Source organism: Prosopis cineraria, unplaced genomic scaffold (genome assembly GCF_029017545.1).
Source record: "Prosopis cineraria cultivar Desert tree isolate PC_DT_omini unplaced genomic scaffold, ASM2901754v1 PC11, whole genome shotgun sequence".
NCBI classification, from domain to species: Eukaryota; Viridiplantae; Streptophyta; class Magnoliopsida; order Fabales; family Fabaceae; genus Prosopis; species Prosopis cineraria.
The window spans coordinates 8,666,310-8,683,437 of record NW_026555342.1 but is presented as its reverse complement, the minus strand read 5'-3'; the positions used below and the strand labels follow the sequence as shown (position 1 = coordinate 8,683,437).

General features: G+C 34.7%; 2 protein-coding genes across 9 annotated transcripts; one reads left to right on the top strand and one right to left on the bottom strand.

The window, feature by feature from the left end:
- Nucleotides 1–2,925: 2,925 nt before the first annotated feature.
- LOC129285786 (kinesin-like protein KIN-7E) lies at nt 2,926–11,604 on the top strand. Of its 5 annotated transcripts, XM_054921667.1 has the most exons (17): nt 2,927–3,105; nt 3,237–3,370; nt 3,578–3,695; nt 4,521–4,819; nt 5,737–5,826; nt 5,913–6,013; nt 6,118–6,231; nt 6,322–6,403; nt 6,476–6,543; nt 6,630–6,695; nt 6,773–6,897; nt 7,481–7,817; nt 8,798–8,899; nt 9,013–9,169; nt 9,283–9,854; nt 10,245–10,534; nt 10,963–11,604. In XM_054921667.1, the coding sequence occupies exons 4-17, from the start codon at nt 4,600–4,602 to the stop codon at nt 11,282–11,284; spliced, it is 2,646 nt and encodes an 881-aa protein (XP_054777642.1). In that variant the 5' UTR covers nt 2,927–3,105; nt 3,237–3,370; nt 3,578–3,695; nt 4,521–4,599; the 3' UTR covers nt 11,285–11,604. The 5 variants fall into 5 exon arrangements, with proteins under 5 accessions (XP_054777644.1, XP_054777642.1, XP_054777641.1 ...); XM_054921669.1 differs by having other exon boundaries at nt 2,926–3,105; nt 3,237–3,695; nt 9,013–9,148; XM_054921666.1 differs by having other exon boundaries at nt 3,222–3,695.
- Nucleotides 11,605–12,803: 1,199 nt separating this feature from the next.
- Nucleotides 12,804–15,325, bottom strand: LOC129284980 (30S ribosomal protein S31, mitochondrial). Of its 4 annotated transcripts, XM_054920506.1 has the most exons (3): nt 14,829–15,325; nt 13,305–14,700; nt 12,804–13,191 (listed from the first exon to the last, which is right to left on the bottom strand). In XM_054920506.1, exon 1 carries the CDS (start codon nt 15,173–15,175, stop codon nt 14,927–14,929), a length of 249 nt encoding a protein of 82 aa, XP_054776481.1. In that variant the 5' UTR covers nt 15,176–15,325; the 3' UTR covers nt 12,804–13,191; nt 13,305–14,700; nt 14,829–14,926. The 4 variants fall into 4 exon arrangements, with proteins under 4 accessions (XP_054776481.1, XP_054776479.1, XP_054776482.1 ...); XM_054920504.1 differs by having other exon boundaries at nt 12,804–14,700; XM_054920507.1 differs by having other exon boundaries at nt 12,804–14,695.
- Nucleotides 15,326–17,128: the final 1,803 nt, after the last annotated feature.

Below are 17,128 nucleotides of genomic sequence, written 5' to 3'. Positions count from 1 at the left end.
AAAGCAAGTATGGATAATTTCAAATTAAAACTCCAAGCTAATTATAAGATAAAATATCATTCCTAACCTTCTAAGTTATAAAATATGATAACATAGTATTAATATCTTTGTCTTGAAAATTATGTCTCATGTCTTTTGATGTCTCTTTGCAACCTAAAATGAGTTTGAATTTTAAACTTGCTTTATCGATTTCAGGAAGATAAAAGACACAAAATAAGCTAATGTCCCAAAATTGCCTAGAAATTGTCAAAATGACCAAAATATCCTTAGATTATCAGTGAATTCTAATTAATTCCAAAGGCCCAAAAATACCTAAATAAATTGTATGTAAATAATGAATATATTAATTGCTGAGACTGTATAATCTCACTCTTATTTATTAATACATTTTTAGAAGACGATAAGGGTAAAAGCAAGGGGGAGGTAGCAACAACTATAGATTAGAGTTTCATTTTGCAAAGCCTCTGGTTTATCTTTTCTGCAATTTGAATACTAATTTTGCCAACATCATGATTAATTTGTATATGTTTAACTGTAGTCATTGGCATGTTGCCCTTAGTGTTGACTTGGGCATTTTGGTTATTGGCCTTTTATGTTTTGAGTTCAACCATGCAAGTGTGTGGTGTGTATACTTAATATTTAACTCATCTTGATGTATTGAAGATTTATCCATATTTAGAATGCAAGTTGAATAGTATGTTTGTTTAGTTGCTGGTTGCTAATGGCTTAAGTTGAGGTTAGGCATTTAGTGAGGAAATGGAAACACTTTTGGTCTTAGGCATCCAAAATCCCTATATACCATCAAATAGTGGTGAGGTTGTGTGATTATCTACATGTGGAAGCTTGAATCATCTTAATTAGAGGTCTGAGCTGAAAGTTGGACACTTGGAAAGTTAGGAATTGAATGTTGTTATGTCTATTGCTATCATGGTTGGCTATGGCAAATGCCTATTCACAAGTTGGTCAAGATGGATGGTATATTTAGCTACAGTGAGTAGCCTTTGTGCCACAAGCTACGACAGACATGCTCTTTAGCCTAGTTGAATTGGTTCAACTTTGCAAAACTGACTCTCATGACCTTATTTAACTTGTTTTTAATGCTCAAACACTTTCCATGCTTTCTAAATTGTTCTTACTTTGATTTGTCTTAGTTTATGACCTTAATTATTTATCTTCAAGTTAATTCTTATTCTTGGATCCCATTTAGTTGGTACTCTTAGATTTGATTTTTGAAATTTTTAAATAGTCAAGGTTGATCAATCCTCTTTTGTATCTTTTTTAATCTTTATAATTGGTCTCAAGCATCATGGTTTGTTGTGAGTTAATGTCTTGGACATTACACACTCTATCTAAAAAAAGTTAAGTTTAACTATTAGTTAATAAAAAAATAAAAAATTACAGAAAAACTCATAAAATTGTAAATAAGTGCCCTATAAAAAAATAATATAGATTAAATCCCTAAAGTAATGATCAATCAAAATTGTATTTTGGTCTTTTATATGGGTAAAGAATAACATCTATATTCTATCACTTATATGTAAATTAGAGACTTAATTTATATTTATTTTCTTATAGCATACCTATGTGTATTTTTATGAATTTTTTATTGTAATTTTTGAGGTTATTTTTTGTAATTTCAAAGTTAATTAATGATCAAAATTAACTTTTTAATGGCAAGGTGCTTATATATTATTTTCAAATTTTAAAGAGAAAAATTGCATCACATGAAAGTTTAAAATATCATATATTCTTGAGTGAATAGTTAAAAAACAAAAATGCTCTTTAATCCATAATTAATTATGAAGTAATTCAAATAATATTTTGAAACATGAAATCCTCCCCCCCCTTGCCACGTGAACATGAAATCTTATTAAATCTACTGAATACACCCTTCCATACCATATCACATTTTGAACTCATGGCCAAATAAACTCTAGGACTTAATTTAAATTGCTTCACACACTCTCTTCTGTCCATATATGAGCTTTTTTTTTTTTCGAACTAATTTTAATTTAAAATATAAATAACTTAATATTTATAAAAAAATCTTATTCCCATTTTATCCATTATTATTATTAACTTGCATTCTTGTGTTTACTATGAATCTATTTTTTTTTGTTCATTATAAATTGACACAAAAAATATATTTAAATTTGTTATAAAGTCATATTTGAAATTTTATACACTTTTATTTTTTTATTTTTTTATATTGATATTATGAGGTTGATAGAAATGATTTATAAAGAAGATCAGAGGAGTATATTATAAGTTTTTTTGGGTAAATTTGCAACGATTACATTTTTTTTATTTAGATAAAAAAAACTTCTAAAAATAATGAGGTGGCATTTAAAAAAAAAAAATTAGAGCGTCCAGGAGATGACCGTTAGAACTTAGAAGCTTGGCAGAATAAAATATTCCATACGGCTCGATTCTCTTCTCTTCTCTTCCTAACCGTACTTCGATACGGTTCCCGGTTTAACAAAACGGGCCATTTTTTAAAGCTGAAACCATCCTTATGTCCACGTGGACCAATTGTACTTCCCCACTTGTCCTTCTTATCACGTGACATGTCTGCAGGCAGAGGCTGAAGCAAGGGCAAATTGGTCATTGAGACATTATGGGTCAGGTTGTCCCCGCCTGAGGATTTTTCTTTTTTCATTTTTTATAACAAAAAAAAATACTAGTTTCAAACTTTTGCAGTATTCTTTGGTCAATTTTTTTTGGCAGTATCCAATTAATATTAATAGATTTATGTGCCAGAGAAAAGTAGATTTAAGTATTTACTAATGTTAATTAAATTTTTTGGCCTGAGTATTGGTTATACTTCTTAAGTTAACAAATTCGATTTAATCCGTGTAGAATATAAAAACAAAAAGAACATAGTAAATGAAAATACATAAAAACTTCAACGACGTCGATAGCCCCGTCAGACATCCCAGTTCCCAGGGTCTCCATTCCTTTCCTTCCCATTGCGTGAGAGAGAGAGAGAGAAAGAGGAAGGAACCGATGACTCTCTCTCATTAGCGTCGTGCCTCTGATAGTTTTCTTTCTTCCAGATCGTGGGTCTTGCAAATTTGGACTATTTCTACTGTTCTATCCCTTCTGGTACTTGTACTTCACCTTTTCTTTTTCTCCTCTGTTCTTTGTCACTTTATTCCCATTGATAAAAGCTTCAGCATCTTTATCTTGTCATTTCTTTTTTTGTTAAACTAAATCTGAAGTTCTGAACTTGGAAGCTACGTCACACTGGCTGCCGATGGATTCTGGAGAAAATTCGTCGAAGCTTACAGAGAGGATTCAGATAATATGGCGGTTCTTGGATGTTGAGTGACTCAAAGCTTTAAGCAGTTTTTTGGGTAGTTTTGAAGAGGTAAGTGAGTGACTTTCGGAGGGCGCGTAGTGAATTTTGAGGAGGACCATCGAGATTAATGCGTGGATTTTACTCTTGGACCATTGAGTTGCTGAGGTTGATTATTTCGAGTTGACTAGGCGGAGACGTTGTTTCCTGGGTTAGATTACACGGTGGTATAGTTTGTCCGTACAGAAGAGCATGTTCTTATCCAATTCTGATTTGCAGATCATGGTAGAAGCAGATAGTATTGTAGTCTTCAGAAGTTAATCAAACGGCGTTGCTCTGTGAACTTGGTTGTGATTGTTTTCGCTTAGAGCATTGTGGAAATGACAGGCAGATTGAGGTAAACTTCTTGAGTCTCTGCTACCAGTCAAAAACTAATATCATGATTTTAAAAGTAGATCGTAGGAGAATAAGTTAGCTTCTCTCTATATGAGAAGCAGAAAGGTAGAGAGGGTGAAAAGGATGGACTTGTCAGTTTGGGACCAGCGCTTTGGAACGGTTTTAAGTCACTGTCAAATGCAAAATTTACGTTAAAACTCGCTTACTTCATTCTCAAGCATTGCGGGTCGCTCCTATCGGAAGTTTTCTATTCTTACATTACAATTGGTCATTGTTGAAGGAATGAATAATACTCGGAATCTCACTTTCTATGTTTTGGTCCTGGCTCGTTTTTTTCCCCCCTCCTAAAACCTTTCCTTTTTTTGGGGTTCCTCTCATTTTTCTCTCTTTCTTTCTCTTTTCCCCCTCTCTCCAAGTGAACTTGACAGCAAAAAATTAGCAGAATAACCCGTGACAGGTCTTCTCTGTCTTCCTTTTTGTTCTTTGGAAGAAAAAAATGTTATGGGTTCTTACATAGTGCTAACGACTGATAGTTTTTTGATGATAGAAACGTAATTAGTTAGCATTATATTTTGTCTTGGTCTTTCCTTCTGGCAGTTGGATGCAATCTAAAGTTAGCTTGTTGTCACTGTTATTGATTTATCAACTGAAATTAATGGGTCGTTATCTTCTGAGTTTGGCGTTTATTATCCATGATTAGCTTCTTGCCAATAATGCTCAAATTCGGGGCGTATTATTTTGAGCTGCCAACTATTTCCTTTGTCTTAGACTTTAGAAAAGTAAGAATAAGTTTAATAGAGAAGCTCCACCTGTTTTCCTCTATTAGGGTTTTCAGGCCATGGACCTGTTCTGAATAACTTGTGAATTGGGCTGGGAAGAACATCACGCTAGACTTGAAGAGAGAAATGGGGGCCATTGATGGAGAACAGATGGTCAAATGGGAGAAGATGCATGGTGTGAGCGGTTGTGAAGAGAAGATTCTTGTGCTAGTAAGGTTGAGGCCTTTGAGTGATAAGGAAATTGCTGTGAATGAAGTAGCAGATTGGGAATGCATCAATGATACTACCATATTGTACCGGAATACGCTGCGGGAGGGTTCCACATTTCCAAGTGCCTACACATTTGGTAAGTAAATATCTGTCCATGAAGTTGCCTGAATTCTGGCAAATTTGTATTGTCATTAAATCTAAATTAACGTGATTTGTTTGTTTTTTCTTTTGCTAATAACTGGGATCTGGGGAATAAGCATTTGATTCAGGAATTAAGCAACTTCGTGACACTTGCATACAAACGCACTCATATTAAGATATGTGTGTAAAAGCAGTAAATGATTGCTTTGTCTTACCCAGAGAAAAAAGGTTTAGTTAATTGGGGGCTGTTTGAAACTGTTTTTATTTTATTGTTTTGAGAACTGATGTTTTGTAGAACATGTTCTAAGAACAAAAAAAATAATAAAAATAGGTGTTATTTTTTCATTCTCCCTTGTTCTTCAGAACAATAATCACAAAACACCTAAAAGTTGTTTCCATTTTTTTGTTCTCCAGAACAATATTTTGTTTTTTTATTTTTCAAAACACTTTTTGAAAAAATGTTACCAAACATATTTTTTTGTTCTTTTGTTCTAGAGAATAGAAAATTATTCTCAAAATAGGTTTTCAAACAGGCCCTTGATTGCTCTCAAGACCATTTGTTTGACGTGCTTTGGTGAGGAGATGCTTTCTTTACCTTATAATCCTTGGTTCAGCTGTTGAAAATGGATTCTTGGAGATGCAAATCATTTATTAATTCTTTAAGACTTGCTTATTTGAATCCGTGTACATCAGTTGCTAAAGTGCCAATATATTCTATCTTTCTTGTTTGTTTTCTCTTCATTTTTCTTTCTACCCTATTTATCGTACTTAAAAATATATAATATCAAGTTCTATCGCAGGATAGTGTTTGAAATTTTTTCTAGAGACATATTTGTATTGGAGGTCCATTCATCATATAGAGTGTTTTTTCTTTTATTTATTTATTAATTTTGGTTATTAATTTGGAGCTAGACAGAGTGTTTCAAGGTGATTGCTCCACAAAGCAGGTATATGAGGAAGGAGCTAAAGAAATTGCTCTTTCAGTTGTTAGTGGCATTAACTGTAAGTATATGCTGTTTGCTAGTTTCAATTTACTTTCCACTTATGCCCCAAATGCTTTGACTATATGCATCTTTATATTCTTTCAGCTAGCATATTTGCTTATGGACAGACAAGCAGTGGAAAGACATACACAATGAATGGAATAACTGAGTATTCTGTAGCAGATATTTTTGACTATATAAATAGAGTAAAACTACTAATTCTTTGACCTTTTTCCTAAACCGCTCAATACCATTTTTTTGCCAGCACTCTTAACTTCCAATTTTTATTGATCCTTTTCTGTACTGTTAGCATGAAGAAAGAGCATTTGTATTGAAGTTCTCAGCAATTGAAATTTATAATGAAGTTGTCAGAGACCTTCTTAGCACGGACAACACTGCACTAAGGCTTCGGGATGATCCTGAGGTAAATGCCTTTAATCTATTGAGTTAAAGTTTATTCAATGATAACTTGTACTAATGAAAACTTGTTCTCATGATCTCTCTTTTTAATCAGCGAGGAACCATTGTAGAGAAACTCGCAGAAGAGACTCTACGGGACTGGGCACATTTGAAAGAGCTCCTGTCTTTTTGTGAAGGTAAAGGATTTTTTGTAATCTTTTTGTTATAAGGTGATTTGTATAGTCATGTTGCCTGCTATATTCTTGCAGCCCAAAGACAGGTTGGAGAGACATACCTGAATGAAAAGAGTTCTAGATCTCACCAAATTATCAGACTGGTATGTGCCTTCTCCTTCCTTGCTTAAAACGTTATGCTTTAGTGTTTTTACTTGTAGAACTCTACTCATGGTTAGCAACCTTGCAGACTGTTGAAAGTTCTGCCCGAGAATTCTTGGGCAAAGGCAACTCAACCACTTTAGCAGCCAGTGTGGTATGTATAAATTTATAACTTCCCCCTAAATAAAATGTTGCTCTGATTTTATATCAACTAAACCTGTTTCCATGCAGAATTTTGTTGATTTGGCAGGGAGTGAGCGTGCATCTCAGGCATTATCAGCTGGAGCAAGATTGAAAGAAGGATGTCATATAAACCGAAGTTTACTTACTCTTGGAACTGTCATTCGGAAGCTTAGGTGTTATACTTCTTCCTTTGATAATGATATCATCCTTTGATTCTTAATTTTTCTTATTGTAGTTAGCAATTTAACCATGGATGTTTGGGAAAAAATAAATATTCAGAACTTTGATGTCTGCCTGCCTCTCAATCGTTGCTGTTTAATCTCTTAGTTATCTAATTTATCATTTGTGACCTTGCTGGCAAGAAGTTTGCCTTGAGTTTTCTGTGAATTTGGGTATGCGAAACTGATTAGCAGTATTTTACTATTTTAGCTGTTCACACAATAGGTTTTACACAATTGTATAACATCTGTCAGTTGGATAGTTTTTGTTAAAATCCACTAGCAATTGAGGCCTTTCTGGAGATATGATAGGATGGAGACTAGTTTGTATAATGCGAGTGTCACTCAGATGAAAATTTGAGCTTAATGTTATTATTTTTTTCCCTAGTGTCTCACTGGGATTTGCCATCAGAAAACTTCATCATAAAAGATACTCCTATTATAAAGCTTTTTATATGTAAAAGTTAGCAGTTTCCTTATTCTTCCTTGTTTAAAAAGAAAAAAATTCAATTTCCATTGACAATTTGATCTAATGCAGTAATGGGAGACAGGGTCACATCAACTACAGAGATTCCAAGTTGACTCGCATACTGCAGCCTTGCTTGGGTGGCAATGCAAGAACAGCCATCATTTGCACTTTGAGTGCTGCTCGTAGCCATGTTGAGCAAACTAGAAACACACTTCTTTTCGCTTGTTGTGCAAAGGAAGTGACCATTAAAGCACAGGTTAATGTAGTGATGTCTGATAAGGCCTTGGTTAAGCATTTACAAAAGGAGGTGGCAAGATTGGAGAGCGAGCTGAGAACTCCTGCACATGCTGCCTCCAACTGTGATTATGCAGCACTGCTGAGAAAGAAAGACCTCCAGATTGAAAAGGTCATAATTTACTTTTTGAACTTGTGCTGTTCTGTTGCTTAGTGAATTTATATAACTTAATACCTAAAAAGTTCGCACCATGTTGTAGTAGATCTTTAAAAGCATTCTGTTGTTTTAGTTGCATGACAGTGTTGTTTTGTTTTCGTGTGGGAGGGTGGAATACCAATTTTGTGATTAGAGTTGCTTGTTTAATTTTATTTTGCAATACTTGTGCATGCTCAACTTTATATAGATTAATTTCATTTCCCTATTTGTGAAGTTAATTAAGCTAAATTTTAAGTCACCTAATTAAGTTTCACCTTTTGGCAAATGGCTCCCTCCCTTTTTAGTTTTGCCAATTGAGTTGCTGAAACTTTCAATCCAAGGCAAATAGCTCATTTCACTCAAAATGTTCAAGTGTTTATGAACTCTAGCTAAAAATGTAATTTGTCTAGAGTTGTCAAATTGAGAAAACTTCACCTAGTAGTACACTTGTAAATTTATTCCTTCAAAGCCCTCCTTCAAATGATCGTTTTTCCTTCATTTACTTTACTTTATGATCTTGAGCCCTATAAAAATACGTAAAGGGAAACCAACAAGGACACTCAAGGAAGTTATTAAATAGGATCTCATGGTGAATAATACAGTTAAAGAGGTAGTTGTTGATGGAGTCTAATGGTAGCATGCGACCCATACAGCTGACTTTATTTAGTAGGTTAAGGCTTCTTGTTATTTTTATTTTATTTCATGATTGTTTGATAGAAGGAGCTATATTCACATGCCAAAAATTTAAGGGTATGATTGCCGAAATTGAAATTACACGAGTTAAGTCACCTACTGATCAATGTTGAACTTGAAGGACACTTATATTTCAGTCAAATAATATATCATGCTGTAGCTACAGCTGGATTGCTGAATATTGATGACACGTTTTTCAATCATTAGCTTGGTGCCTTCTCCTTTCTCTTTAGATATTGGTAACATGTATTTAAATTTTTCAGATGGAAAAAGAGATTAGGGAGCTAACTAAGCAACGTGATCTCGCACAGTCTCGTGTTGAGGATTTGCTACAGATGGTTGGAAATGACCATAAATCTACAAAAGTAATTTTTTTTTTCTGAATTACCAGAAAAAAAATTTTGGACATAGGTGATTATGGTATTTACTCTTCCCCTTCAAATTTAAGGCTAGCATTAATGATCATCCTATTTCACAGGAAGCGGATGATGCCTGGGAGGATGATTGCTCAGTGTCAGAGTCATCAAGCATTTATGGTCCTCGTCAGGATTTACGCCATAGAGAGTTCAACAATCCTCACTTTAATGATGGATACAATGGAAGTAAACCTGAAGGTTCCAATCACCACTCTGATGGTATTTTTTTAAAAAACTTCCAGTAGGAAAAAGTATGATAAAAAAGATGGTATTCAAGATTCTAACTGCATCAGATCCATTCACTATACATTTGCTACCTTTTGCTTGTACAGAATACCCTGATGAATATTGCAAAGAAGTTCAATGTATTGATTCCTCAAGAAGTGATAATGGGATCTTGGCACTGCCAATGTTTGGAGAGGGTAATACTGGTCAGGAAATGATGAGTCCTCTTCACGAAGAAAGTGAAACTAGCCAAATCCAAAACAATTCAGCAGATGGTGCTCAGGAGCAGAGGTCAAATAATGTACAAATGACCATTGGTTCATCTAATTCTAGGAATGTTACATTAACAAGGAGCTGGAGTTGTACAGAACATCTCATGAGTGGATCTCCTGAGAGGTCTGGGGAAACAGAGAGCACACCGGCTAATGGGTTTGCAAGGGGCTTCCTTGGAAGGCCAGAACGTTTGCGGGGAAAGTTTCCTCCATTAATTTATGGCGATGCCACAAGGTTGTCAAGGAATGATTCCCAGTCTTCTATTGGAACACCCTCCAGGGATGAGTTAAGGGTAAACAGCATGAGAATATCTGCTGATGAGGATATTACTAGTGTCCAAACTTTTGTTGCTGGGATGAAGGAAATGGTCAAACTTGAGTATGGGAAGCAGCTTGTTAATGGTCAGGTGAGAATAAGTTATTTTAATTGCCGTTGTTGGTCTTAAATTTGGAGGTAAAGATCTGTTAATTCCACCCCCCCAAAAAAAAAAAAAAAAAGTAACTGCCTGTTATTATACTACTTCCCGATCCTTTTATGGATTAATAGTGCAATTTTGGGTTGCTTTTGCATTATGTCATAACGTTGCATTTAGCTGTTCTTCACAATTATGGCTTCATGAGCTAGTGAACCTGGAGAATCACGAACTTATTCTGTAGAAAGACGTTTCATGAATTGACATGATTGCATCTGTACAATGTGTCTTGTTTTTGCTTCTCTTCATGTCATTGCATTTGGGTGCTCAGCATTAGTTCTGAGAATTTATGCTCTTGACAAAGTTCTGCTTTCTTGACTGTAGATTCAGAAGAATGTGAAAGATGTAGGCATAAACCCAATGTTAGAGGCACCTGGAACGCCTTTAGATTGGCCTCTACAATTCAAGAGACAGCAAAAGGAGATACTCGAATTGTGGCAAGCTTGTAGCGTATCGCTGATTCATAGGACTTACTTCTTTCTTCTGTTCAGGGGTGATCCAACAGATTCCATTTATGTTGAGGTAGAGCTTAGAAGATTGTCTTTTCTCAAAGAAACATTTTCTCATGAAAATAAGAACGTGAAGGATGGGCAGATAGTCACACTTTCTTCCAGGTTCCCTCTCTATTTGTGCATTTACTTCAGCATTCATATATATGGTTTTGTTGCTTTTATATTTTTGAATATAAACATGAAAAGTTAATTTTGTTTAGAACTCAGCACCTCGTGATTAGGGCTTTCACTCCATCTGTTGTTTTTATTGAACCTGATGACAAATATCTTAAGAACAAAGTTTAATCCATTTAAAGATTATGTTGAGAAGAACATCTTATTTTTTATTGATTGATGATTCAATAGAAACGTGTGATGTTGAGGAGTAGGTGTGGTTTGGTAACTAGAAATGGAGAACCAAGTGATGTTTACATTTTCTTGATATTCTGCGACTAAATATTAGGTTCTGGTTAGAAATTGAACATTGCTCTATGGAATGTAGATTATTTGTCATTTTCTTATATGAACATATTTTCGGTTGGGGAACACAGTGAGAAGGCTCTTCGCAGGGAGAGAGAGATGCTGATCAAGTTTATGCAGAGAAGGCTTTCAGAGGAAGAGAAGAGAAGTCTGTTCAAGAAGTGGGGTATTGGATTGGATTCAAAGCGAAGGAGGATGCAGCTGGCCAACCGTTTATGGAGCAACACTGATATGAACCACATCATAGAAAGTGCTTCTGTGATTGCAAAGCTGGTGAGATTCTCAGAACAGGGGAAGGCTTTTAAGGAGATGTTTGGGCTTAGCTTCTCCACACTCTATCAGACAAGGAGAAGATCATATCCTTGGAAAAATAGCAGTGCCTCGCTTTTGTAGGCCTTGATATTGGTATCTTACTCATTCTTTTGTTAATGGGAATGAAACTATGGCCTAAATTTAGTATTTGAGATGTTTTCTGTTGTTTATGGGAGTGAAACTGTGGACTAAATTTAGTATTTGAGGGAGTCATTCTTGGTTTTTCAGCCTGGTATCTTCATTTGGGCATGGTGGCCTCTAATTATGTTGTGCCACTTCACGTGTAATGTAATTGTCTAGTATCTTCAAATTTCTAGGGTTTGTTGACTTACTAATTTCATTGTGTACTAATACTAAAATATATATATATATATATATATATATTTCGTAGCCTTAATTTCTTCTTGTCCTGTAAAATCTATTCCAAAACCAGAGATTCTTTAACTCCTTTTATTGGTAAGAGAAAGTCTTTAAAAAAAAAAAATCGATTTTAATCGCTCTTCAAAATCACAAAGATCTCTTGAAAAAAAAAATAAAAAATTCTCATGTTAAATAGAGAATAGAACTTCTGGCCAGGGATTTCGACCATAATTCATACGGCTATCTTGAATATTTCTGTAGTTTTTTATTTTTCCCGGTGGACAAATATTTGTCTAGTTTTAGAAACCCATTCTCAGTTATGTTAAGCAAAACATACATGGAATGTACATATTAAATCTAGACAAAGCAACGCAGTAGAGAATTTGGTTGCCATGCAATTTCAAACTTGATTTCTTTCCATTTCTTTTCGTGGAAAAGTTCAATTAAGCGCTAGTGAAACCGACAATTAAGTTCAATTGCAAAACTGTTCACAGAAAGCCCCCTGAAAAACGTTGGTTCAAATTTGTGTAGTTTGATATATTTTTGTTGAAGAAAATATATGGTTTTAATAATATTGGATGCAAGTAAAACTTTTGCAAACATAATAGCATGGATAAATAAAAATTAGTGTCAAATACTAGAGAAAGAATGATAACAAAATTCCTTTAAATTATATAAATGTATTTTGGTCTCTCAAAATGTCATAATTCTCCAAAAGTCTTTAGAGATTTTTATGTAATTAAAGAATTAATATAAATGATCAAATTATCCTTAATTCAAATATCAATTGCTATTTATGAGTTTTGTTTTAAAATTCACAACTTTGCTTTTGAAAATCACAAGAATTTAATAATAATTCACAATTTTGTATTTAAAATTCTGATATCTTCAATTATTACAAACGTCAATCATCATTTACAAGTTTTGTTTTAAAATTTACAACTTTTTTTTAATTGCAAGAATTCAACTTCAATTTGTAAGTTTGAATTAAGAACAATTTGATTATTTATATTAATTCTTTGATGATAAAAAATCCTTTAAGGACTTTAAGAGAACTATGACTTTTCAAGAGACCAAAAAATCATTTATGTAATTCAAAAAGATTTTATTATTATTTTCCCAATACTAAATATTCAAATGGTTAATTATGAAATTTAACGAGAGTTTTTTGTGTGATTTGACCTTATTTTCAAATTACCGAGTTGCTGCTAAGCATTCATCTAAATCGCAACGCCATGGGTTAGAGAATGATGATCATAGATTCATATAGTTAGGTTGTACATGCCAGCCACGTTTAACAAAAGACCAACGAAGTTATCCTATGTACAAACAATGTCATTTGCGCATTCAACATCTTGGGACTATCCGCTCCACACAGCTCTTCTTGTTAACTTCCATTGGATGCACCTCCATCGTCTTTTCCAATGACCTTCTATGTTGCAATTCCCTGTAGGAAATTTCCGTCCTCTCCAATCAATCCAAACAATTATCTCTCAAGAACAGAATGAGCAAGAACTCAACTAACATATAAAACTTGCTGCTCCTTGTTTTCTTAACCCTCCGTACTTGAGAGGTATTTTAACATGATTTATTTATTTAAACCCCACCAATGGATTCTCCTTCAGTCTCTGTTTCATAACAATAATACTAATTAATAATTAATATCCCACCCAGCCAAATATTGCCCCCCCTCCATCACCATCACCATAAATACCCTAGCTCTGAAAGGGTTAGTGCACACCGCTTTCAAAATGTCGTTTCATTGGAATCAAAAAAACATGCTCCAAGCAGAGAATTCAGATGCAGACTGTATGATTTAATCTCAAAAACTCTCAATAAGCTTGTTACCAACATGATGGGCTATCACTACCAGTTAAGCAGAACCAAGATTAGGAAGATCATCCTTGACACCAACCCCATTACCAAGGCAATATTGTTGCGAATTTTCAGCTCTTTGGTAGCCATGGCCTTGCTGCTATGGACAATCCGCTATGGATATGAAGCTGCAACTGCATCAAGAAGACCAACTTTATATAGCCAATGGATCTCGCGGATTGGGGCTCTGATCATGCTCTTTGGTTTCTTACTTATGGCTGTGGGGTTTCCCATGATTGCTGACCTGTTTCTTAGATTGTCAGAGGAGCTACAATACCCAGAAGAATCTGACATTCAACAAAGTGACAACCCAAAAGCTCATATTTCTGTATGATTGTTTACTGTTTGGTACAAACTACAGGTAGGCAAACAGGGCATTATCTCCATCAGATCCTTTCTGCTGTCTTTAGTTGCATCGAGGCAGTAGATCCGGTTTCGATGCTTGCAGAAATAGCCTTGTGGTCTATCTTTCTTCAGCTTTTGAATGTTGCGTTAGAACTTGGAATTGCCTGGCTTATGTTATTTTCATATCAAAAGATAGATGAGAAAGCTTGTATTTTTCAAGAGGACTAAAATTACACTAGCAGGTATGACAAACTATGTCACCATATGCCAGAGAGCATGTGTAAACGAACAGAAACCACTACAACAGTCATTTAGAAAACAATAAGACGACGACTCTGCCAGATAATTATTGTGCACACCACAAAAGCTGTGATTTCAACTGATTTAAATCTATTACCAGGTAACAAATAAGTCATGTAAACAATCATATGCTCACTTAAGTTAAATACTGGTTATACTAATAACATATTATCTGTTCCGATTAACTCACTCAACTCTTCAAAATAATTGCCAAAGCTGTGAGGAAATATTGCTCAATGTCAAACTTTCAAGTAAATACGCATATTGAGTCTATAAATGAGCAGAATTATCGCTCTTTTGAGTTCTATCCACCAGAACAAGCAAATGAACAGAACCAGTGGCAGCATACACTGTCAACTTGTAGTTTCGAATGAAGTCGCCAGAATCCAACTTGATAATAAAGAAACTTCTTGGGGGTTTGATCACAGCCCATGAATCCTAAACCTTTCTTTACTACAATTATCGAAACAATATATTTATGGACAATCAATAAACTTTCAAACCTCTGGATGTCTCAAAAGAATGCTCAAAAAGGGCCGGTTTTTAATGAGTAGCATATAGTTACAGAAGACAATCCGTTGACGTCTGAAAAGCCAGGAATAGAGTTTGCTGCTGGACTTTTTTTTTGGTGTATACATCAACGAAATTGAAACAGAGAACAGAAATCAATATAGAAGCAAGAGAGTCGCAAAGCCAATCCAAATTCAAATAAAGGGTAATAAGAATACAATTAGTCACAACTTACAGCGTATGAAAGTTAAACCCTTCACTCCTTCAAGTTCGGGAGCTTAAACTACTAAACTAAAGACTACGAAGGAAGGCAGTTTGTGCATCAGCTTAGGATCAGATAAGCTTGAATGGAAGAGGCCAAGGAGTAGACCTAGGAACTTCGACCTTATCCTTAATGCGCTCAATTTTTTTTTCTTTCTTGGGCCTTGAGTTGCCATACGATCCCTTGAATCTCTTCCCTCTCTTTGTCTTCTTGTCCCCACGCCCACACAATATCGGCGCCGCTCCGTCATGTGACAACGCCGCCGCCGGTCTTCCCGGCATCATCACCCGCCTCGCCACAGCACCAAACCACTGCATCATGCGACCACCACCGATCGATACTTTCGTCTCCGTTCAAGCTTCACCAGAGATAACAAGACGAGGAAGATCCTTTATGGGCTAAGATGGACCGGCCCAAGTCATGGCCATGGAAGATCCCAGTCCCCCACCCCACCCCCCTTTCGGCCAGCAGCGGATGACCCAAGGTATGGTTCTTTTATTTAGACGTTCATAAAATATATAAAAATTACCTTGTTTAGTTCAGAATAGGAGGGAAGGGAAAATAATTAGATGATGAACACTTATACCCTTATATTAAAAAATACTAATAAAAGTATAATATAAGCTAAATTGTAATTACAATATATATATAACTATAATCTCCTTCAAAAATATATAATTATAATCATAATTATATAATTAACAAAATCCATTCATCATAGCAAGAAAGGTGGTGTTCAATCATAGAGCATACAACAAAATATCAACAAAATCACATCATTTTGGAATACAAGTGAAATACATCAACAAAGTCTTAACTCGAAGAAATACATCAATGTCTATTCCTAAGTTGATTTTGATAATCTATCCACATTTGGTTAGCAATTGTATCTCTTATAAGTTTACCCCTCGCAGCCTCATCACTCTCCCTCCTTGAAGCACGGTCATTACTAGCTTGTGCATTTTGAGCAACAAGTTTGTCATCTACTTGATGTAAAAGAGTTTTATCAGGATCTACACTCATCAAATAATTATGAAGGATGCAACATGCACCAATAATCAACGTTTGGGATTTGACACTATAAGTAGGTTTAGATGAGCTAGATAAAATTGGGAATCTTTTTTTCAACACTCCAATGAAGCATGTTGAAGATTGAACAATTCCTTATGATTTCGAGGTGGATTGCTTGAATATTCTTTCAAATGATAGTGAACTCCTCAATAAGGTGTAATAAGGCCGCTCGTTACCATGAAGCCAGCATCCACAAGATAATATTTACCTACAATAAAATAAAATAGTCATTATGTTAATTTCAAAATATTTTTTGTTACGGATTTACTTTGAAGGAACTACTAGTTCGTGAGAGACTAACCTTCAGGAATTACAAGCCTATCTTCTCATCTTAATGCAATTTTCAAATTCTTGAGTCAAATGCAGCGCCTTTCCATCCAGCAAGCACATAAGTGAACTTCAAATCAAATGTGTGTGCTGCTAACACATTTTGTGTTGGAAAGTTTTTCCTACCTTGATATCTTGGAGCATCTTTAGGAGATACCTTGGCACATATATGTGTCCCATCTATGGCACCAATACAATCTTTAAAATATGGATAGAATTTACCAACTTTACTATGTATTTTGGGAGGGATCATAGAACCATCAGGTTGGACAATTAACTTATCTTCTAATTTAAGTATGCTCTCAACACTCTTTGGAGATGACAGCTAATTGTTTCACCTGAATGACAAAAAAAGAAGTTTACTACATGATTTTTTGCTTTATGGGTTATTATGAAAAGGGTTTTGGCAACTTGTTCTTCTACACTTGCCCATCATGTTGGTTGTAAGCCACAATCTTTTTCTAACATACTATAAAGTTTTAAGAAGGCTTGAGTACCCATTATAATAAGATGTTACCCATTATCACTACTAGTTATGTGACTCATTATTTCTTCACGTACTCTTTCTTTCTTTGAACTCATACTATAACTCACTTTTCTCCTATTATTAGACATTAGGAGTATACAATAACTTGCAACAAGACAAATGAAATGAGCTACAAGCCTTCGGCGCATATCCAGCCATTCAATCAAAAAGTCATCAGATTCCATCTAACAAAGGAAAATACTTGTAATTGAAATAGATTTCAACACCAAATTGGATAACAAAAATAAATATGGATTTTACTTCTAAACACCATCTCATGTCCAGAATAGACCATAAAAATCTACGTCGTGATTTTTTTTAATCAACATATACTTTTAAAATGGTTTGT